The sequence below is a fragment of the Athene noctua genome, chromosome 6 (genome assembly GCF_965140245.1).
Source record: "Athene noctua chromosome 6, bAthNoc1.hap1.1, whole genome shotgun sequence".
Taxonomy (NCBI): Eukaryota; Metazoa; Chordata; class Aves; order Strigiformes; family Strigidae; genus Athene; species Athene noctua.
In genome coordinates, this window is record NC_134042.1 from 14564304 (window position 1) to 14588165 (window position 23862).

Sequence of the window (23862 nt, forward strand, 5' to 3'; positions counted from 1 at the left end):
TTGAATACACTGAAGTATTTTCTATCAAAATACTGATGAAGACTTTTGTAAGAAATTAAAACATTCAAAAAACCCCAAACCAACAAACGAATATGATAATACAACTGTATGAATCATTTGCATCAGCAACCTCACTCCCTGATATTGCAGACAATCTGTGTGTAGCACCTTGCATAAAGTGATAGAGCGTAGTGTTAACAGCTGTTTAGAACTTTGATGCTTTCATGCCTAGACAATTTATTTTGCTCTCTACATTTTAATGTCATTTTATGAGTGCGCTGACATTATTCTTTAGTTTAATAACACTTTTTTTTTTTTTTTTAGATGTTTAAGGTTGCATATAGTTTTTGGTCACAGTCCTATTGTTTATGTAATTACTTGAGGTTTGCAACTTCTCTTTCAAAATGAGGGGCCCAGTCAGTTTTGTACACTCCAGCTCAGCTTTAACTCCATAAAAGGTTTGGGGAAAATGCTATGTGATTAAATTGTAGATATTTACAGGTGGTGACCTGTAGAGAAAAAAGTCACCACAGCTTTTCAACAATAAATACGTCAGATTATTTGATAGGTTAACTGGTATAGTAGGTGAGGAGATGATATTGATACACAGGATCTTGATTGTGGTAAAGCTTCCTCCATTACCTTCGCAGTGAGAACTGCACATTAGAGAACGCACAAGATACGCTTCTTGTAATTTGTGTTCTCAAAGGATTGAGGAAATACTAGAAAATGTAGTTATCAGATGCCTTCCAAATTGAAAGGTATCTTAGGTGGGTGGGTCCTGCAAGACACAGAAACTTTTCAAAAGTAAAGTAAAACATGGAATAGGACTCTTCCAGTCTACTCAAAGTCCTCAGCTGGAGTAATTTTCCAGCTTTGTGATGCCATTGTAGAGATGATGAAGAAAAACTGTAAAGTCTAGAGGAGAACAACATAAAAGATACAGCAGACATTCTACTGTTGAAGATTACTTGAAGGAATTGACTTTGTTTTAGAAAAGTGTGAAAAGTTCTGTACATCATATATTGAGAGTGGCAATTACTTTCCATAGCTTGGGAAAGAAGTACCAAAATAAATAGAGCTTTAGATCAGATGTTAGGAAAATACTAAACTTTGTAAGGATTGAGCACTCGTGATACATCCTTAGGGTTTTTAAGGAGAGGTTAAACAACCATCTGGCAGCAATGGTATAGATTTTCTCAGTTCTTCTTCAGTTCTGGAGGTAGGACTTCAGCTTCCCAGGCCAAGGTAGACCTGTGGTTGTCCTTTTGGCCCTCTGAGGGTTTTTGCCACACGTCATAGCAGAAATTTTTGAGACTGGTTTCTCTGACTTTGAACTGCCTGATTTCATTCCATTTCTGTTACTGCAGAGCTCTTTCCTCCAGAGACAATATTATATAGAGAAATATTTTATTATATTTTTTCCAGGGTTTAATGTCTCCCTGACTAAAATTATTATCTCCTGTGAATACTTTAGAAAGTTTCCGTGTTGCTGCCCAAAGTCTTCCCAAGGAATTAAAAAAAGTCATGCAATTCTTGTCAGTTCCCCAGCTGTCTATTGAACTCTGAAAGCATCTCTGAAGCTGAACAAAATTGTGCTAAGAGGTCAATTGCAGCAGAAAGACAGTGGATCTATGCACAGAATCAGGAGCATGCCTTCGTAACCCTTTAAATTCTGCTGAATTTGTTGGTAATACTGAAACCAAAGGCTTCTGTTAGATTCTTGCATCCTGTACATCATATTTTTCACTAGACAGGTACAGGACTTTATTATTCAGTACTGCTGGATTTTTTATCAGTACCATATTTGCTTTTTTTACAGGAAAAAAAAATCAGACTCTTTCATATCTTCCCTTCTTACACTGCATATTTGAATGAAAAATCCCTGTGCCACTTTTTCTAAAGGCTCCAAGGTTAAAGAGAATATAATTCAAAGAAAGGTGCGTGTCTCATTATACACATGCATGCACAAATGTATATAAAAAATATTTCTTTTGAGTGTAAATTATCTTGATCCTTTGTTCTTTTCAGCTGGGGGCTGTTAGAATATTTCAGTGCAGAAGGAATTTTCTTGGCTGATCTTTTAAGCTCAAACAGACAACAGCTTTCAGAGTAAGATGTGTAAATCACAGTTTTCAGTCATACTTTCTCAGAAGATAATGTTTCTTTGTGAGCACCAAAAAGACTGTAGGAAGCAGGAATTAAACCTGCAGGAAACCTTGATTTGTGAATGTTTCCTTTAACTCTAAACTTTGCAGATAAGAGATCTCTGCATGGCATAAAATAGTAAGTATGCAGGAGAGAGTGGTGTAGCCTGGCATGGAATATCTTAACAGCTTGAGCGCTACAGGGTGAATAGTCCTAAAGCACTGATAAAAATGGAAACATCTGTGTAGATTGGGGTAAGCTCCAGCACCCTTACAGATTTTGCTGTTACAATGGAGGGCTGTGCCACCTCTGTGGTAACTTAAACATCTTTGTCAGCTATGTTGACATCTCTGTTTCCTGTCATGATTATGGGAACCCTTATCACATGAAGCTTAACTTACGAGTCTTCAGGATACTCAGTTCTGTTGCAGAAGAGCTTCAGTCACTGCTGCTTTACATTCCAAAATCAACTTTACCTGACCAAAAGAGATGGGTCTGTCAGTTGTTCTATTGCTGCTGTGACGCTTTTGTAAGACCTTGAGAGAACAAGGCTTTTCAGTGTTACAGATGGTGGATCCAGTGTCATACCTTTCTTACAAGACACTGAACATGTAAGGTTACTTCTTTAGTGCAGTCCGAATGTTTGAAGGTTGCTGGAAGTTATTTTTTCAGACAAGTATGAATGGTGATTCTAGATCATGGAGGAAACATGTTTGGATTTAAAGACTGCAAAGCAGCAATAGATTTAAAATGCATGTTGAAAAAAAATTTATTTCATGTGCTCACACCACTTTCTAAAACTTGCATTTGTGATTCTGTTTCTCCTATTTGAGACAAGGATCTAAGTTGCAAAATGAATGTATAGATGCATTTCCAGTTCTGCTGTCAACATGTTACAAGGGAAGAATTAAGTTCTGAGGATCTGAAGTGGCATCTTAGCAGACAGAAAATATAGCCTGTGGCTCATTTGATGATTTTTATTGCATACCTAAAATAAGTATATTGCACTATACATGTAGTGCTGCAAGTTTCAAATCTGCAGTGTGTTGCAACATTCTCTGTATCTACAGTTGTAGATCTTGACTTACTTTCATTTTTCTGTGTTTTTTCCTCATGCTGTAATGACTGTACAAGGTCCTTGCTTCTCCTTCTAGATCTTGTCTTTGGTGTTTTATGTGCTGTGCCTAGTGTTGCCAAAAGAGAGGATGTGGGTAGTTTGGAAGACTAAAAGTTTTTTCTGTGATTAAACATGTTTCTAAAATATATTTCCATCAGTGTTTATGCACACAGACTGTGCTACAATGCCATCTACATTGCTGCCTTGAACAGTGCAAGTTTACTTTGATAAACACTTCATCAAGAGACACCAAGAATGCATGTCATGTACAGGACAAGAAGAAAGATGAGTTTAGAGAGAGTCCCTAACAATGCTGCAGCAATGTGGTCTGTGCTTTCAGGCACCCTTGGAGAAGGTCAGTGACATGTTAGGCCCTTGTTAATGAACCAGTTGTCTGTCAACCTTTTTAACAGACAACTTTTACCAGACATCGGGACATGAAATTACATGTCTGTGGATTAGTTTTGTCACTGGTGAAGTCAGGGTCGTCTGGACTGACGCTTGGAAATGTTTTGCAAACATTGTGAAATGGTATTTTATTGTGCTGTGAGTCACTGAAAGTTTTACAGGGTTAATGAGTAGGGAAACTTTTTTTACCATTTAAATAACTTAAGTTTCCAAAGATTTCTTTAAATACAGTTTCATAAAAAGCTGCTCAGTTCTGAGTCCTGAGGTATGGAGGATCTGTCCATGAAAGATGATAAGAATGCTGAGAAATATGGAAAATGCTGTTCCAATGGACTAATCTGGCACTTGGGAGCTGAGGTTCTGTGTTGAGCCTCAGAACAGTAACATAAGTACAGACTGGCCCAATTTCACTGTGTGTTTAGTCCTGCTCTAAGTCTCCGCCTTCTTTGAGAGGTGGTGAAAATAAAGATGTAAGATTAATATTTATTATAGAGTATATTTAATATAAAGTATATTTAATCTTCATCCCCTATCCAGTGTTGTCAGTAGGGAAGTATTACTTGACCAGCAGTGGTTTCTTTTTATGTTCTTTACTTGAAGATTTCAGTTTATTGCTGTTTTGAGCTGTGTCTGACACATCACGAGAACACCAGGTTGCTGTAGGATGTAAAGTTTCTCATTGTAGTGTACCTTGGTTAGATTTGAACCTGTGAGCAATGGGAATGATAATTTTAATAAGAAATTGAAATTTTGGCTTTTAGAAGCTTATGAAGAAAGAGAAGATGGTGCAAACTGCACCATTTCTAGGGGAAACTGCAGCTTGACCACCATGACAGCCTTGGTTTTCAAACAGTTGTAACTGCTGAGTGAAATTCCCTGTCATCCAACCAGCCCAAGCAATGTTTGTAATGCAAAATGACAATGCTGTGGTTGAAAATGCCCTTTGTTTTCTAATGCTCATGCTAAGGAACATAAAGGTTTCTGTCTCCTGTGTTGTTCTTAGATTGGTTTCTATTAAATGCACTTTCTGTGTTTTCCAACGTGTTATGAAAATGTCCGTATTAAACGGACATTTTAATAAACAGAGGTTTTGTTTTCTTCCTAAGATGTAGTATGGTAGCATTGAAAGGATAGGGACAGGTTTTGTAGTACTGTAGCCATTCATATTTGCAATCCTGAAAATCACTGCTTTGAACATACTCTGTATCAAGCCAATTAGCCTGAGACCTTGGGTCAAGTTTAATGCTCTGCACAGAGTTCTACATGCTGTGAAAACTACACTCCTCTGCTTTATCAGTCAGCTATGGTTGGCTCCAGTTTGTACCAGCTGCTCTCCTGGGTTGCCAGCATGTTATCCATGGGGTCATCTGATGGCATATTTTATCCATTTTTGAATGTAATGCAGTTCAGTCTTTCTGCAGTTTGGGAATTCTAGTATACATATTAAGTCGGTGCATTCTTGTACTTCTGAATGAAATAACTACTAAGGCACGTATAATTTTGGGTTTTGTTTTCCCCCCAAAGAAGGTCTCTGATCTGAAATAAAAATGATTTCCATTTGTTGCAGACAAGAAGAAAAGGTAGACCCTCTTGTGCTCCCATCGAGGGCGAGGAGAGGATTTAGGAAGCTTCTGAAAAGACTGCACGTTTTTCTCTCTTCTCCGCAGTTTCAACGTTAGAGCCAAGTGCTGTTGTGGCTGTGGAAAACAAACTCTTGAGAGAGAGATCTGGCAGAGGGGGGCGCTTCAGGTTAAGATGACTTGCCTGGGTCTTTTCTGGGACTGGCAGTTTGCCCTGCTACTTTATTTGGGGAGCAAAAAGGAGACTTCAGTCTTCTGGGCTGTCAGATTGCCATCTTTCACCAGTCTTGCACTGCACATATGACAGTTCCTTAAAGAGGAAACTCCAAAACCCTTTATACTGTGATCACTGCAGACTAAAATAAAATGATTCACATGGCTGTTCTAGTTTTGAAGCTCCTGATGAATAGCTGGAGGGTCTTGCAGCAGCAGTCTTGAAGAAGAGCTTAGAAAATTATCATGTTCCTTCTCCAGTGATATGTATCATAACATTTTCCACCACTCCATAATCTGTGTTGCCAGCACTAAATATTATTATTTGGTCAATTTAGGGGCTTATGACATGTAATTTTGTCATCTGGCTTTCATATTTGGTACTATAGCAGGAATGGCTTTCTCTAACAACAGGGACACCTATACTATGGCAAGTAGCTGGTGCTGTCAGATAAATAGTTACTTGTTATTTTGTGAACACAAGGAGCTGAGGATGGCTGCTTTAGACTATGTAGGAAACTAAAAAAGTAGCGATCTGCGGTAAGTTCTGCTGTTAGTAGTTTTCAGTGACCATCTTGCTGTAGCTGGTGACAAATACAAGTATTTCTCATCCCAAGATGCGGTTCAAGGGATCAGTCTGTTGCCATCCATAACTGATTGCATAACATACTTCCCAGTGGAGAAGTGAACAAATAGAATTTTTAAAAGAATGTTATTAAAGAGAATTTTATGTCATTTTTTTACATAAAACATTTATTGAGGTTTCTGAGTATATGTGACAGATGGTGCTCTTATGTCAGATCCTATCTTTCATTTTGTTTTGGAACATGCAAGTCATCCATGCATGCATAATTGCATTACAACATTGTAGGGTTTCTTTGGTGTACTCACTGAAACATAAAGGAATAATCCAGTGTGAGATCTTTAATGGGGGATTGTGCTAGCAGTGCTGTTAAGCTGTTTGCTTTGATGTTAAGTGCTGGCCGACTAGTATGTTTTATGATTTTTGGCTTCTTAAGGTAAACTTCAGGTGTAAAGGAAAAAGTGAGAAGTTCATCAGTCATCAATCTGTTGAATGCATTCGAGTAACTAGACAGATGATATTTAATATAAAATAACATTTTTTGTTCCACATTCTGAAGCATATAAAATGAATAGTTGCCTCTCAATGAAAGAACACAGGTGTATTTGAACTTTCCAGCTTGAGTACACTTCATATGCCAGTGTCTTAACATTTTATGATGCAAGTTAAATATCTGTATGATCCTAAAAATGAAGATAGAGATATCTTAATTTTCATTATATGTGGCATTACTTTTCCCCTTTCACTTAACTGGAGAGTGAACTTGAGCTTGACTTCCATTAGAATGTTGTCAACCTAACTTTTGTTTATATGGCACCCTGAATAACTTCTCCTGTCTTATCTTATGTCTGGACTAGTGGATGGAACAGACTGGACTTCACTGTTGCCCTTGGCTTACATTGAGCAAATTTGTCCATTGTAGTGCTTTTTTAACTGAAGAGTGTTTTGCAAGGAATGTAGGGGTTATCTCTATTTTACAAATTGGAGAACTAGAAATGTATGCTAGGCATAAAGATATGCAAAGCCAACAAGCTGATAATGTTGCTGGAATCTTTAACTTGAGTCTTATCCTGCTTCTAATTATTTTGACTGGTGACTTTTGATGCTTCATTGTTGTTTTTATGTATGCATTGAAGATAGTGACGACATCTTTCTTAATAATGCAAAAAAAGAGAAAGGAAACACTTAAACCAAGACTAATATTTCCACTCAGTGCATTGTCAGTCACTGAGTCCTTTACTATCTTTATTGCTATTATAGTTGCATAAATTCATTTATACCTTCTTTTATTGGCTTTTGAACACGGTTTTCAAAAATCTGATCAACTGAATAGCTGTCCATTGCTACTCTGGCTTTTGTGGATCAAGGCAATTCATCCTTAGGGCTGTCAGCTAACTGTATTGACACACTGTTGGTTGATTAAATAGGTGTTGAATATGACTGATTTCTGGTCTGGTGTTGCAGTGAAGTCTTAGACATCATGTTTTGTTCTTTAGAACATTGGTCAAGTAAACTTGAAAACATTTTTGTGTGTACTCTGTGCTTCTGAAGATTACTTAATCTTCATCCTAACCTTCAAGCATTACACTGTGTAATATTTCAGTGACATTTGTAATTTCTTACAGCATCAATGTACTTTGACTCTGACACAGCCTAACTGATGTTTCATCATAAGATAAATCAACCATTGCAGTATTGGAAGTGTAAGGGCAACTATACTGGTAACGGCTGATAAGCGACATGGGCCAACTTGCCAGGCTAGTTATGTTGCTTATGCTGGATGAAAAGTACATCAGAAACCAAGTGGTTTTTTCCTTTTAGTAGTATAAAGGTGAGATGAGTAATGTTAGTCTTGGGTCAAAACCTGTCTAAGGAAACTGAGAGATGTGTGTGTATCAACTTCTTTATCATTTGTATAGCTCCAAATGTAAAATGCACGGTATGATAGATGGTTGCTGTCAAAGGAGTGATACGATGTGGTGAGACAAAGTGAGTAGCACATGACATGTCATGCAACAACCTTCTACTTGGTTTTCCGTAGTTACAGTGTATATTACATAGCTTTAAATGATCAGAACTAAAGACTGTGATATTTCTTTTTTATCTTGGAGCATGGCTTTGGTAGCTGCAGTGTACCTTTTCATTATGTTAAACAATAGTTGGGTTACGAGGAACAGGCCAGTTAAAGGTCTTGCACTTACTCATATTGCATCTCATAACGATATATGCTTCATGCAGGTTTGCTGTTGGGCAAACTAATATTTAATTGATATCACAAGTAATTGCTACTTTCTGCCTGGTTTAACAGTTGTGTACTGAACCATTTCTAGTGGAGTTGCTTTTGCCTCAGCATAGCCACTCTTTGTCAACATACTAATATACACAGAGGCAATAAGCTGTGGTTTGTAACAGCCATAAACTTGTCTATAGCACTTGTGATTTCCATTCATTACACTCAAAGTTTGTTAAATTAACTCGTTAGCTGTTAATTAGCATAATACCTGTTAGGAGTTAAGGAACATCAGGTAATGAAAATTTATGCTGAGGTGTCAACCATATTGAAATTAAATTATAGTCTTATTCTTGAGTCCTTCAGCATTATGTGTTACCATATCTTCAGCTGACAAATCTCGTGCTTTGACTAAATTTTGAATAATGTTCAGGTTCTTTTTAACCATTTGAGTACTTTACTTTCTGTTTCTGTTATTCTTTCTTAACAGAATACTGACATGAGGAAGACTTTATTTTTTCCCCTTTATATGAATACCATTTTTTCTGTTCTGTATTTTGAGGCTTCAATATTTGCAAGAGCATCATCAGTTTCTTGAATAGTTATGATACAAGTATGGTCCCATCCAGTTTTTGGTGGGTCAAATTTCTAGTTGCTACCACATGATGATTTTCTGATTGGCTTTCTGAAGTTTGAGTTCTGTGGCCTAGCAGCTGGATAGACCAAAAATGTTGGCCTATTTGTTTCTAATTATCAGCTAGATTCTTAGACCTATTGAAAGGGCCAGGCCAGAAAGAGACTGTGGAGCCTTTAATGCCTGGCTATTGGTGAAGGGTTCCCTGTGATGTGAACAGAGCATGTTAGTTCCTGGGTACCAGTCTGTAATTTAGCAACATATAAGTGTGTGTGTGGAGTGTGTTCATGTGGTTGTGAGTAGTTTTACCTGCTTGATGGGAAATCATGTAGTCCTGCAACTTTCAGAAGGAATGAATGTAGAAAGATTTTTTTAAGTGAATGAATATGGCTTTGTGGCCTCAGTGACCTGAACTTTGGATAACATACTTTTTGGAAAGAGCATACATTTTGACTACCTGTGCAACATAATTTTAACAATTCTTGGACACAGGCCATTGCTGCAAAGCTAATATGTAGCAAGAAATCAACCAGCATTGTCTAGGAAATGGTTACCAGTGCAACAACAGCCTGTAATGAAGGACTGTAACAGCAGTGCAGTGTGATAAAATAGGTTGGTGTTGGTTTTGGTTTTTTTTTTTCACTCAGTCCCTTAGAGCTTCCTCATGCTTCCACCTTCCTTAGATGTACATCTCTAGATATGAAACCTTTTGACCTCCTATGCATCTGCCTTAATAGAGAACAGCAGACAGAGTCTGTCAGGTCAGAGCAGGAGCAAGAGGCCTGATTCTTCCACAAAGTAGCTAGAATTCTAATTTTCAAGTTCTTAATGGTGTTTGTTAACAATACTTGATCTTTTGTTTGGTCTGTCCATTTGTAATGGTAAAAATACATAGACAGTTTTATGATATCCTTCTGTCATAAGAAAGAATAATTTAATGATTTCTTTATGTGGCTGTGAAGTTGTTTGTTCCCCCCTTTCTCCTTCTATTATTCTTATTCATAAGCTTCACAGGTGTGGAGGGAATTGCAAGACAACCAAGGAGGCAATAATAAAAGTGCAGGTGTGCTGGATATAATTTCTTAGCCTGTGTGATAATGTATCATTGAACTACAGCTCCAATCAGGTGGTCTGTTCAGAAGCTTAATTAGATCTGTTACACACAGACATCAGACTAAGTCAGTGTGGCATTGTTACTTCCCCATAGAGTTTGGCAATGAGAATAAATCCTGTGGTAGTAAGGTAAATGTTCCTTTGCTGCAGTTATGTCAGGAAGCCATATGGGAGGGAAAAGAAGGGGTAAGAGGAGAGGAATTCCCTAGAAAATGTGAGTCATGAAGCAGCTGTCTTTGTATGAAGGAGGAAATATGTGAAATCCAGTCCCAGAGACTGAAAGAAGGCTCTGACTTTACATATACTCCCTCTTCTCCTATACATAAACTGATTATTGTCTTAAGTTCCTCGTGTTTCTGTTGGAATAATAGTAGGGTCCCTTGGTATATGAATTGGGTCAGTATGCAAACTGTTCTCTGCAAGTGTGCAAAGTGTTCTTTTTCATAATAGTCCTAATATACCTGTTTTAATTTTCTTTTTTTTCAGCTGTATCTTGTTGGAGGATCTTTTGGACTCCGTGAATTTGCTCAAATAAGATATGATGTCCACAAACTACATGGCAAGGTAGTTGAAATGGTTTTCTTCACTTCTCCTTTTAACTTCATTTTGTGTACGTACTGTCTTCTAAAGGATTGATAGAACAAGCAAACTATTGGTATTGGGAATTTGCCTTTCACCACTGGGCCCTGGACTGCAGCTGAGGCTCTTAGGCAGTGAGTATTGTAGGTAACAACAAAGGGGCTGACATGGTGATGAATCCTTTTACTGTCTGTGAAATGGATCAACATAAATAATTGAAAAATTTTGTTCTGTGGGTTGATTGTAAGTGGCAGTTCTGAATCCTGAGGAAGAAGTGTAGCATATCTAGGAGGAGGTTATTACAGAGATATTGTATCTGATTTAGACTAAGAAAATTGATATTTTAAAAGGTTCTGTTTTCAAACAGTATTTGGAATTGAGCATAGAATGTCAGATGGTTTTGAGGGCTTGGCTTTGTGGTGACAGAGATAAGCAGATAACTTTAACATTGTGCTACATCCTGTTCTTTAAGCTCCATAAAAGAAACAGTAGCTAGTCTTTACTCAGTATGTCAGAATATACTATATGGAGGAAGCCTTTCTTTAAAAGAACTGGAAACCTTGTGAATGAGGGAAGTGGCTTGCTTATTAGTGCTGCTAACACCTCCAAGTGTAGCACTAGTTCCAAATTGTATATGATATGATCTGAAAGGAGCATGTCAGTTCAGCAAAAAATAAAAATGGCTTGCTTTCCATAACTTTGTAAGGTGCAGTTCTGCCATTGCAATGCAGAGGCTTTCTGGTCTCAGTGCTGCTGACTTGCAGGTGGCATGAAGCTTTTTTAAAGACTATATGGCACTTTATATAAAAAAATTTTGTATAAGACTCTGGATGCTGTGGCTTTCTACTGTGGTCAAATCTTTGAGATCCTGAGCTGTTGAGAGTTTGGAGACCCCCTTGTTTTGTCTTACAATTGTGGGCCATCTAAATTACATTAATCGTTCTCACTGTTCTTCCTTGTGTTGCATACCTAGCTGCAGCCTTTGAAGCACCATGTGGCCCACTCTTGTTCAGTCCTGTATTTGACATAGCCTGTAGACAGGGGAGAGTAATCTTACAAATCTTTCCTCCAGTGATGTCTTCTGAGTAGTTATTTTCAATTAGTCCTGGGTTTTTAAGACCAGTTGTACCCTTTGTTTTTTGCCAGCCAGATGATGATCCTATCAGGGGCAAGAATTTGCTTGTTGTGTTTCTGTCAGGTTTTGGTCAGATTCATACTCAGTGAATTATATTTGGCTTTCATGATCTGCACTGTGACTACAGCCCAGATTAAAAACCCAGTAATAGGTGTGCTCATTCAGATCTATGAGACTCCTTGTCCCAGCATTTATAATCAAGGAAAGCATCATTGAATTAGACAGCAGTACATGAAAGCTCTGAGGTGAAGCTACTACACCCTGGAGTTCCTAAGCTCTGAAAAGCTGAAAGAGGACATCTGCATTCTGTGCTAACTGATATTACTTAAGGCTGCAGCATCTCTTTTGTGCTTTCTTTTTCTTTTCATTATGATTTTATTTAGGAATAGATGAAATTTAAATAAAGAACAGTGCAGTATTGGCTGAGAGCTAGCAACACCAACTTTGGGATCATTTGTAGACAGGCAAGTCAAAGCAATATGTCCCATGAATTTCTATTTCTGTGTCCATAAAAATAGAGTTAAGAACCATTCTAATTTGTTAAGTAAGACAGCCAAAGAGATTAGAATATATTTTATCTGATAAAGAAACCTAGTTTAAAATGTACATGAAATTCAGGAAAAAAACATTAATCTAAATAATTTTAAAACTGTTAAAAATCTTGATGGTAATATCTGTTTAATTTGTCACTAGTTAGAATGTTTTTGTGTTTGAGTAGAATATGCTTTTCTCATATAACATACTTTGACTAGTATAAGTCCTTATCAGAACAGGGACAAGAAGTCCTTTTGGAGGCTTGGGCAGTTATATGCAAATAGAATAGGCAATAACATAAATAGATGATTTTTTTTTTTTGTTACAGTTGTTCTTTTGGAATAATAACTGTTTAATTAAATAACACTTTTCATACCAGGAGCTCAAAAGACTTTAACAGAATTTAAATGAATTAAGCTTCATAGCCTTACTGTCAGAAAAGGCAGGATTATTATTTCCATTTTACTGCTGAAAAAACAAGAGGTTGCAAGAAGTTAAGCAACAAATGCAAAAGTAGACTAGGATTTGTAATACCTGAGTGTCCATCTTTCTTGATCATGTTTTAAGGATGTGCAAACTATAGCATGCCCTCTGACTTCGGGAAGCATGACTTCCCAAACTTTTTTTCTTGCTAATTCAGCTGCTAGATAGACAGAATTTAGACAATCCTTTCGTGGTATATCTCTACTATGTTTCAAATGATAAACTATGATTCCTTCTCTTCAAAAATATTTGTCCTTTTCCTTTTTCAGTCTAACCATTCTCTTTGTGTTGAGAGGGAAGCGACATTAGTAGGCAAGTTCTCAGTTGACAATTGTATTTCGAAAGAAACATTATAGTAGAACTAGTGTCTCTGTTTCAGTGACTGAGGGGTTAAATGCCACTTTGTCTGTGTTCTGGTGGCTTAATGAGCAAAAGCTGCGTTAGTGATAATGCTTATGCTGTTAATGTCAAACTGGCTTTTGAAGAACAGTCCTTGATAAAGGCGTTAAAATTCAAGAGAAAATGCTGGTTTGGATTTGTGAGGGAGTATGGGTTGGCGGTGATGCATTGGACTGGGCCTAGGATTAGTGTTGGGAGAGAGACAGAGCCTAGAGCTGAGTAATAAACTATTGTAACTAATTTGCTAAGTTAAGCAAGGCGGGTATGATAGGTTTGAATGATCTGTAAATGTTAAACCGCACTATCCTGCTGTCTAAAGTATTGTAAAAATAGAATATGGTACCCTGTGTGGGTTTTGAAATGATTTGCAGTTACTATAACCTATATTACAATGAATGTTTGAATATATATGGATAAAATATAAAGTATGCCATTCGGTTGGAAAAACGTAACTACTTCTCAGAAACCTCATCACCTAGAGCTGATAGGTAAACCGCTTCTCGGAAACCCCATCACCTAGAGATAATATGTAACTGCTTCTCGGACCCCCCCCACCCCCTAGAGATAACCTGTAACTGCTGCTTGAAGAAAAGCCCGCCAAAAGATGGAATCATGAGGCTTTTAAAAGATCCAATAGGAAAAAAGCGCGCCAAGAGACGAAGGCTTCGAGACTTCCAAAAGACCCCATAGGAGGAGGACAAAGACCCAAGCATCTCGAAGGACCCAATGGAGAAAAAGCAGGACAATCATCTGATGAGAGAGGTTTGGTTAAAGACGGTGGCACAGAAGTATAAAAAACCTCTGTTTTTTTGAACTCGGTGTGCGTGTGGCAGAGTTGCAGCTCTCCATACACCCAGCGCTGCTTTGCCTATTGCTTCCCACCCTAAATAGATTGAACCCAAATAAAAATATATATATTTTTATAAAAATTGGCTTTGATTATAACAGCTGTATCTGGAGTGGGGCTGGGAAGGGACTGAAAAAGGAATTTTGTTGCCTTGTTCATTTGGGCTGTGACTTAGGATCTTGGGCTGAGGCTTAGCCGGTATGTAGGGTGGAAAGACAGAGCCTAGAGATGTAGTTGAAGAGGGCTATTAGCATCTCATGAACAGATATTTTATCCATTTGGTATTGTATCTTTGGATATCAGGGCTTTGTATATGCCTGTTTCTTGCAAAAGTAAAAAAAAAAATTTTGGGTACCCCTTAATTTCCTCAGGATACCCAGGTTAGTCATATTCCTTCAGCACACTGAATGTTCTGCATTTAAAGTGAACTTACACTGAAACTCTTATTGATGTAAATGCTTGTTTATGCTAGTCAGAATTGTCCTGAAACTAATCAAAGATTTCTCTGTTATCTATTGTTGCCAAAATGTCCATTAATGGAGAAATCATTAGGTTAGGTAATTGTTTATTTTCTGAGAAGAATTTATGCAAGTCAAAATTGGTTTTATTAAACCAGGTACGCTTACAGGAAAATCATGTGGAATTAATGGAGAAGGAGTAAGTAGGTTTGTGTAGGCATTGTTCCAAATCCCTTTATTCTCAAATGGAAAACTAGGCCCTTTCTTTGTCTTATTTCTCGTTGTGTATGTAATTGAATAGAGATGTTTATTTAAAGAGGTTTTTTACAGAAAACATGACTTCTATTAAATACGCAGAAGATGCTTCCTTTCAACTATATAATAACAAAATATTTTTATTTACTGTGTTCCCATTGTTGTCATTCAGGGCATGGTAGAGGCGTGCTGATTCAGATCTAATTTTGGATATAAGAATCATGGACATGTGGAATGGTTTGTACTGTTGACTGATAGTTACTGTAGAGGGTTGAAGAGTAGCAACATATTAACTACCTGGGAAAATCTAGGCTTTCAGACCATCAGCAAACCATTTAGACTAATAAGAGTGTTTAAGCTCCAACACTGCTTTGTTGAAGAAGTGTTATTGCAAGACAGGTTCTCAGAGTATGGGCAGGGGATAGGACTGAACAAGTTCCTCCAGGGTAACGTGCAACAGGAACACTTCTTAGGAAAGCTAGAATCTCTAGGTCATTTTGTCAGGAAACAAAACATCAGTTAGCTTTTGAAGTCTGCAGATGGTTCCTGCTGTGGATTATGTATGATAGTGTTACTATACTGACCTCATTAGTGTTTACAAGATATGTAGATTCTGTTCAATTTTCCTTTGTCCTATGCAAAGTGAGTGCACCCCAGAAGTAGAATGCTAATAAATGAGAATTATAGTGTTTTCTGTCTTACTGAGGCAGAAAGTACAGGCAGTGAAGAGTCAAAATGACACAAGTTCAATCTTTTCTCCTTACATGAATTTTGCCCTGGAATTGGCTGTTGTGCATTAAAATATGTATGACCATTGTGTGGCACTCTGGGAGTTAAAATCCAGGTGAAAATGAAAATACTTGACCTGTTCTTTTAGATAGCCATCCTCTGAGCAATAAAACTATAAACCCAGAAAGAGTATTAAAGGAGTGATGGTGGTGCTGTGAAGCATACTCATTAGTAACCATGCTAGGATTGTAAAGCTTTCTTTATTCAGACTGAGTAGATTGCCTTTAAAATTTCTGTAAAGAGAATGGCAGTGTTTTGAGCTCCTTAGCTAATCTTTTTGACCAATTGACTGGCATGTAATTACCCATGAGACACTGCTTAGACACCTGCAAGGTGTTAGTGTTGCCACTATCAGTTCTCATTGATTGCATTTACTTGGTGTCTTGAAGTCCTAACTCATGAAATGATATAACTGTGAGGATCTCAGCTTTCGTTTTATAATCCTAGACCTTGGAGTTGGAAAGAAGAGCACATATGGTGCATAGAGGATTATCCTGGAAGCCTTGCTGTCCTTTCAAAAAGAAAAGAATGAGAAGTGGAAGAGAAAGCTAATACAATCACTTATGACACTCTGACATTTTATTACTTTACAGCTGGTCTCGTAATTGGGTTTGATAGTGATTTAAGTGTGTTGACTGTCTGGTTGATTATACTCAGTATTACAGTTTTAGAATATTGTTGGTGGGTCCCTGGTGTTGTCCTTTAACATCATGTCTTGAAGCTCATGAATGGCTGTCAGGAAACCCACAGCCGCATGCCATTTAAATAATTTCCACTGATCTCACTGGAAATTTTATTTCCATCTTGTTCAGGTTCTTGCTTCAGTTCCCTCCTCTACCATGGAGCTCCTCTCTGCCTATGAGTAAGTCACTGAATTTTAGTGAGTTTCACTTGCTCAGTCTGTAAAAAGGAGCTAATTATTGCTGCTCTACTTTATGTAGGGAACAGGAAAGTTAATTAATTCAAAGAGAAGGAATTACTTAAATTCAAAAGAGTATTTAAAAAAATATTTCTTTAGGTGATATCCATTAATTCAAGTGTGTTGGTCAGGGAGAAATACTGTAGGAGGAATCGGGAGCCGAGGGCAGAGGACTGACCAGTTTCCACAAGGCTTTTATATCAGGGGAGAACATAACTGGCATTTGCCTCAGGAAGATCCAGGAAATCAGTCCAGCATTTTGTCATTTTTAAGTAGATACTTGGGAAGTAACTGGTATCTACCTATTAGAATGCTTTTGTGTTGCATTCTAAATATTACTCTGGTTCACAGACATAATGCAGTTTGTTTCAAACTGATGAGTTGAGATGGTGACAGCTGCAGCAGCACAGTGTTTAAATGAGGTTACAACATCCACCCAAAAAGGGGAATAAATTTGCAAGTGACTGGACAAGACTTGCTGGCTGACACGTTCATATTGCTGCTATTGTGTAAACCAACTCAGGTATATCTACAGGAGTTGCACACATCGGCATATCCTGAAGTATTATAACTAAAATTGTCTAGTGGTTTTTGCTTCTATTTTACCTGCCTGTGAACTCCACCTGGATAGGACTTCTGTGCCTCAGCAGAAGTTTGTTTTGGTTTTTTTTGGTTTGTTGTGTTTGTTTTTTTTTTTCTGAAAAAGAAGCATTACAGAATTAAATGTAATTTAAAAGGTTATCATAAAGTTAGTATGGTTTCTGAACAATCTGTTGTGTCTCCCTATGTTGCATCATTTTACTCCTTTAAACAATGTGTTTTATGAGATGAAGATTTTAAAAGAAAATCACCTAAACTTCTGAATATGTCTGCAGCATTTAAAATTACACAAATAATGCTATTTTTTACTTATAGTCGTGGGATGTCAGGAGATTGTCATCATTAAACGTATTGTGAGCTACTAGTGCTGGGTAGAGCTGCTTTACTGCAAGCTATCTTATTTGAGGACCTGCATCTGTGTTAGAAAACAGTATTTGCTCTATTTGCAAAGGTATCAGAGATACTAAGAATTTAACTGAGGTAGCAAACTGTATTGTAGCAGGATGTAAAGGTGTATTTTTCACTTCCCCCAAATTTTTCAATTGACTGAAAATGGAAAGGTCTTTTCATTGCAGGTCTTAATGTATAAGCATCAATGCTTCAAATCATATTACATCTTGGTGTTCCCAGAGATCATAAGTCTGACCAAAACTTGACGTGACTTCACCATTTCAAGGCGTAATCTGGATAGGCCAAGTCATTGTGATTGGACTGGACTGGAAAAGCCCGTGGTGGTGTAGTTTGTTCTAACGACAACTAATGGAGTTAACACTATTGCTGCCAGCCCAGGCCTTTCCATGCACTCAGTTATCTTCTGTGTTCTACAGGCTTTCTGCTTGATTTTGTTCCAAATGGATTTAGACTCATCCTCTAGACTTCCTGGTGTGCCAACACCCCCTACCAGTACTAAGGTCAATTTAAATTAACTCAAAATACTCTAAATGGGTTATTTGTAATATTAGAGTTAGGAAAGTGAAATTTTAACACTCAGTATCTGCTCAGCTAAATCTAAATGTATGTTTGTGATGCTGTGCACTGAGGCAGACATCCATCTTATTCATGTTTCCATTGGCTTAAATGAAATGCCTAGTTTGAGATAGCTATCCAGGCAGCCCATATATATGGTCTGAGAGAGAAATGCCCCCATAATATGCTTCACTCAGTTTTAAAATAGATGTTGGAAAAATGAGTTGTTCTCTTTTGACTGATGGAAAAGTAGAGAGATTGAGCTCAACACTTTATTATTGCCACATTTCAGTGAGATGAGTACCATCCTTGGTGTATGAATATATTTCACAAGTGAATGCTAGGTGAGGTAAACCTCTGCCTAACTTCAGGGGCAGACAGGTTAGGTTTTTGGACGCCCATCTTAAAGGGGGATTTATTTTTTCTATAAATGTTCATCTCTATTCAGCTGACTGTAAGAGGAGCATAAATAGAGACTTTATGCTTCAAGTCAAAAGTTTAGATGGATAAAATTAGGTGACATGAAGCCTGTCCTAAATATTCTTCCCCTGGAGCTTCATTGGCAAACTAGCAGATGGCTTGAAGGTAGCGGAACTCTTATTTAATCCGTCATTTGTGTCTGAGGCGTTCTTTGATTCTGGAGAGTTTCCTCCATGATTTCCTAAGAGGTTGTGTTAAAAACATCCTGTTTGATTTGAGTGTGATCAAAATCAAAATATCTTTAATTGGTGTCTGGTAGAATTTTCTACATAGGAGAGGTATCTTTTCTAAGCTTGTCAGCAAGGGAATGTGGAATCATTTTAGCATTTTAGAATAATTAAGTCTTCTCATCTAGCATTTTAGCATTTATTTATTTATAAATGCATCTTCATGTGTTTAATTGGTTTCAGTAAGCTAATTATACAACTACAGTGTGTCAAGGGATTGATGTTGGTAGTTATTGTTTTCTTCTTTTTTCTTTAAGCAGGTCAGGTTGGCCTGGTCTCAAGTCTAATAAAGACAAACTTTGGCTAATTTCCTTGTGTAAGTAGATTTAGTTGATTTTCAAAGACTAAATTCATTAATGAGCTTGGCCCCAAGTCCTTCAAAGATTAAGAAGATAATACATTGAAATGTTGTTGGGTGCTTTAGAGAATGTGAGGGGCATACATTTATGATTACTTATAGGAGAAAAAAAAAAAGAGATCTTTGTCAGTCATTTATGTAATGAAGTGCATTTTACTAAATTAAAGCAGACTTTGCTTTCAAGCATGGCCTGCTTAGTGGAGGGTTTTAGAATTGGATGTTAAGTGAGGCAGCCTGGCTCCTGATTGATGGCAAAGCAGGTGCCCTTATAGTGTCTTTGTTTCTGTTGGCAGGGGGAATTTGGAACTTGTTACATTTTTTGACCGTGGTTCAGAATCATCCAGGGTAGTAATTTCAGTCCTGCAATATGGCACAGAAATGAAAGGGTAGCAGAGCTTTTCATACTCTGTATTGTGGTGGTACCAGATGTTCAGACGTCAGTTTTCTTTTTTGTTTCAGTTCAGTCCAGAGGGACTGTATAGAAATGAGCTCTTTATCCATGCTATTCTTCAAGACTTTGAGGTTCAGCTGCTAGCATTGGGTTCATATTTTTGCACTGATTTCAGCAAAAACTAATCCATTTTGCTTGAGCTCAGATGCCTTTCCTGCTGTCTCTAAACAGCTGCTTACTGAATTTGCTGTGATACCAGACAGAGGTGTATGTTTTCATTGTTCAGATTTTTAATGGTTTTATGTTTCAGATTTTTTGGTTTAGCATATTAACCACCATTTCTTTGTAAAAGGCAAATATGTAGTCAATCTGGGATACAGTAAGATTTTTGTTGCCCCATTCTGAGGCTGACACTGTGTGTATGCTTTTGAATAGTTTCCAGTGATTTTATCTACCTAGACCCACTGCTTATTGTTACCACAAACAGCTTAAAGCACTGTAAGACAACCTGGAGATAGGGTATTGCCTGTACCTGCCATTTCATACCATCTTGTGGCAAGTTGAAATAAATGAGACGAAAGCCATCTAGTCTGTTCTGATGAAACCAGCAGACCTGTCAGTACCAGAACACTTCTATTAATAACCTGAAACAGGTATGGGCTCTCAAAATCACTATATGGTTATTAAAAGTTGGGACAGTCACATTAAAGCTGGATGGGATGATGTTAATAATAGTAATACAGAGATTATTTTGGTGATATGTGTGTTCACTGGTGAAGTAAAGCTTTACTAATTTTTAACTTTGAAATATCTGGTTTTTAAAAGAATCTTTAGTTTCAATCTTGTAATATTGTGCCAGCATAATTTTTTGTCAATGAATATGAAAAGCTATTGTTAATGATACTGAGTTTGGCCAGAGACCCTAAAAAGATAGTATTCAGGATTTCCATGGTGAAGTGTTTCACTGAATCTTTGTCAAGCTTTTTTAATAAGTTTTTTTAATGAAGAAAAGCCCTTACTTATCAGTTTCCATGTATGCAGTGGTTACTACAACTGTAGAAATAGCAGGGTTTGTCTGCCATCCATGCTAGGATGTCATGCTATATCCTCTGTGTAAGGATACATTAATAAACATTGAGTCAAAAATTGCAGGTCTCTGACAGGCAGAGAGGTCTTGTGCCTTTTATAAAGACTGGAAAATTTGACTTAAAGTTTCAGGGGCTTAATATCTGTCTAGATCTAAAGTTTTGATTCTTAAAGCTTCCATTCTGTGGCTACCTGGATGTGTATTGCTTTTGGACTGAAGATCCTTTACATACCTAAAATTCTGCTTTGGGTCAAGGTGTCTAGTACCATAGTTTTCATGGTGCTGCATAGCTTGGCACCTATTAAATATATAGAAAACCTTTTAGGCTCCATTAAATAGATGTTCCTCAGTCTGTGTTAGCTGAGATGTGAGCACTAAGTGAGCTGTTGAGTACAACTTGTGAGGCTTCACACAAAATGGCTGTAGAAGCAGGGATCCTGCTTCCTGTGACCTGCTGGTTCAGCCAGAGGGCAGGTACCCAGGATATGGATGAGACTTTAAAGGCACATCTCCTTTCTCTGGGAAGCATGCAATAACTGTAACTGTGTGGGTTGCCTTGAGTTGCAGGCAGTATCAACTTTATTTTTTAATACTCATCTCTGTATGGAACAGTTAAGAAATTGGAAGAATAAGGGAGGAGATATGATTGTGAGCTAGTGGTTAGATTATATATGTGAGGTAGGGGAAATTTGTTTTTTTAATTCCTGTGCCATTTAGCATTTCTATATTTTTATCAAATGAGTATTTGATATTAAACATCTTGAAGCTGGGCTCCCTTTTGTCAGGGCACTGTTCTTTCTCTGAAATAAGGGATTTGTTTTTTTTCTTTACAACAAATAAATAAAACCTGGTCCTCCTCACTCTGAGATGGCTAAAGACTATAAATCCTAACTGGAAGGAGGTATCTTGAATCTCAGCACAAGTTGTCTAGTATTTACAAACCCTTCAGCCTTTCCTCTTGTCTGTAGTTACTGCTGCTCTAATTGCTGCCCAATGGGTATCCCCTTTCTAAGCATCTAAATATTATCTTGCTTTTTTAAAAAAAAAAAAAATCCAGAAATCTTAATTCAGGCTGTGGATTTTGCTACACAACCAGGTGCTCGGTCACTGTAAATCTAGTTCTGAATCTTCAGATGTGTGTACTAACACATATGTGCCCATTGCTATTTACCTATCTTGAACTAGTAAATACCTTGGTGACCCTATGCATTGTTCCAGCTTTCTCATGTGCATATGCAAGTTGTGGATGCACTTAGAAAATCGACTTAGAGTGAGTGCCTCATGTGAGGGCTCTCATATTTATGTCTGAGAAATTTGGGACTGAATTTGGGTCCTATCTGGCATGTCTTGGGAGTACTCAGTAAAGGGATCATGCTAGGTATGTTCTCCATACAAGGTAACTCTCTAGATGCACAAAAGTGCCAGTGGATATACATTGTCCGGGATTTCCAAGCCACATTACTACCTGACTATGCTGCCCATCATCTGAAATTTCCAGGCAAGTGGCCAAATTTGTCCTTTTTTTGCCAGGACAGAATTTCTGTGTGGAAAAAAAGGGCTGTGTCTGGAGAAACGTGGACATCTGGCAGCTTTACCTCAGATTATTTGCTTCTCTGTGATGAAATAAAACATAGAGTGCAAGTATTAAGAGTTCCTTGTTTTAAACAGAAGCCATTTTTCCATTTCATAATTCTTGATGGTGTTTCTGTTTTCAAGATTAGATTCAAATGAAGAGAAGGTTATTAACTAGAGAAACTCATTCTGATGCTATTGCAAGTGGAACTAATTTCAGTACGTAAAATGTTGATAGCTTTCAGATTTTTACATTTCATGTACTACCAAGAATTCTGTTTGGTTGCTTTAAATCCTGTCACATCGCCACAATTAATTACTAGTATTTTTGCCTTGCAATTGAAGTGATTACGAGTGTGTAATTTAGCTTCAGGCAGCTTTTAGCCAAAACATGATTTAATATCCAGCTGTTTTTCCCCTCACCTCCCTCAAACACCAGAAAACATCTAGCCTTCCAGACTCATCTTGTGAAGCCAGTAGCCATGGTGTCAGCAGATTGAAGCTCAAACGGATCTACTGGGGTCCCAGTCCCTAGATCAGGATTTTCTGTACTTCTAGACTTGTAGATCACTACAGTTTTTTCCAATAAATTGTTGAAAACCCTTTGCCCAGGAATGTTTCCATTTTAAGTGTTATCTCTTTCTAAATGGACCTTCCCTTTCTTCTCATTTGTGTTTTGAGACTAGAAACTCAAGTCAGTTAGCTCTGTTGCAAACTACAGCTATGCAGCAGTCTGAAAAAGCAGAGCCCAACTCATGTCTGGAGTACAACCACTAATGAGAGGGGAGAATGCATAATCTGTCTCTCTTCAAATATTTGTCACTGCAAAAGGCATTTGCAGGTTTGCTTGTGATTCAATAGGTGGTACATTTTCCCCAGAGTTGCCACTGAACCTTCTGTATGTTGTGTCAGGCAATGCTTAACTGCTTTTTTTGGATGAGGCATAAAAATGAGACTTTTGCCTTTAAAACCTTAATGAGTGCTGAAATTAGTGTTGTAGCTGGTACAACATCATGTCTTGCCTCCCTGGAGCACAGCTCAAGGAGGGTAGAAGGTGTCTGAGATTGTATATGTTGTCCCTGTGCGAGTAGATGGGCAGCTATGGGATCAAGAAATTCACCAGCTTTCCCTTAAAGTCCTTCCACTTCTGCACCCTTGAAGACGACGTGTGCTGTTCATAAAGCCTACCAAGAGTGAGCTCTGGGGTGATTCCAAGCAGGACACTAATTTAGGTATTCCTAGAGGAACCTTTCTGTCTTCATTGATTACAGAGAGAATTTAGGAATACAAGCGTTCTGGGTGCTGCATAGAGAGATGAGTTGTCTTATTACTATCTAAAATGTATGAATTAAACTTTCTGCATTCATAATACCCAGTGAATTTAGTAGAGTTGTTTTGTTAATGTTGGATGTTTAGCCCTTATATGTACAGCTGGAACAATAGGAAAACAGTAACTTTGCTACTCGTGTTTTAGATTTAATTACTCCAGATCTTACCATTATAACTTTCTCTAATGTACCCATCAGAATGTCTGAGCCTTTGTGACAGGTAGACGTGTTATTTGTTAAAAGTGACAAACTCTTTCAAAAGAAAATAGCGTGGGATGTACAAATGCATTGCAAATTCTAGTAATCTAAAATATTTAATTTGGAAGATGAAACACTTTCTGTAAGTACAAAGTATGTGAATAGACTTTTTACTCTAAAACTTCACTAGATGTCAGTGTGGAAAGTATTTTTACTTAAATGCTATGTGAA

The 23862-nt window shown here is 37.5% G+C and overlaps 1 protein-coding gene across 2 annotated transcripts in view; it reads left to right on the forward strand.

Annotated features, from left to right (window-relative positions):
* Positions 1–23862, forward strand: part of COX16 (cytochrome c oxidase assembly factor COX16) — a 48424-nt gene that overhangs the window by 1198 nt on the left and 23364 nt on the right. Inside the window, exons 2-3 of one of the 2 annotated variants that reach the window (XM_074909668.1) lie at positions 1823–1940; positions 10513–10590. In XM_074909668.1, the coding sequence (XP_074765769.1) occupies positions 1875–1940; positions 10513–10590 (144 nt within the window). In that variant the 5' untranslated portion in view covers positions 1823–1874. The remainder of the gene's footprint in view (positions 1–1822; positions 1941–10512; positions 10591–23862) is intronic. The other variant, XM_074909669.1, reaches the window with a different exon arrangement.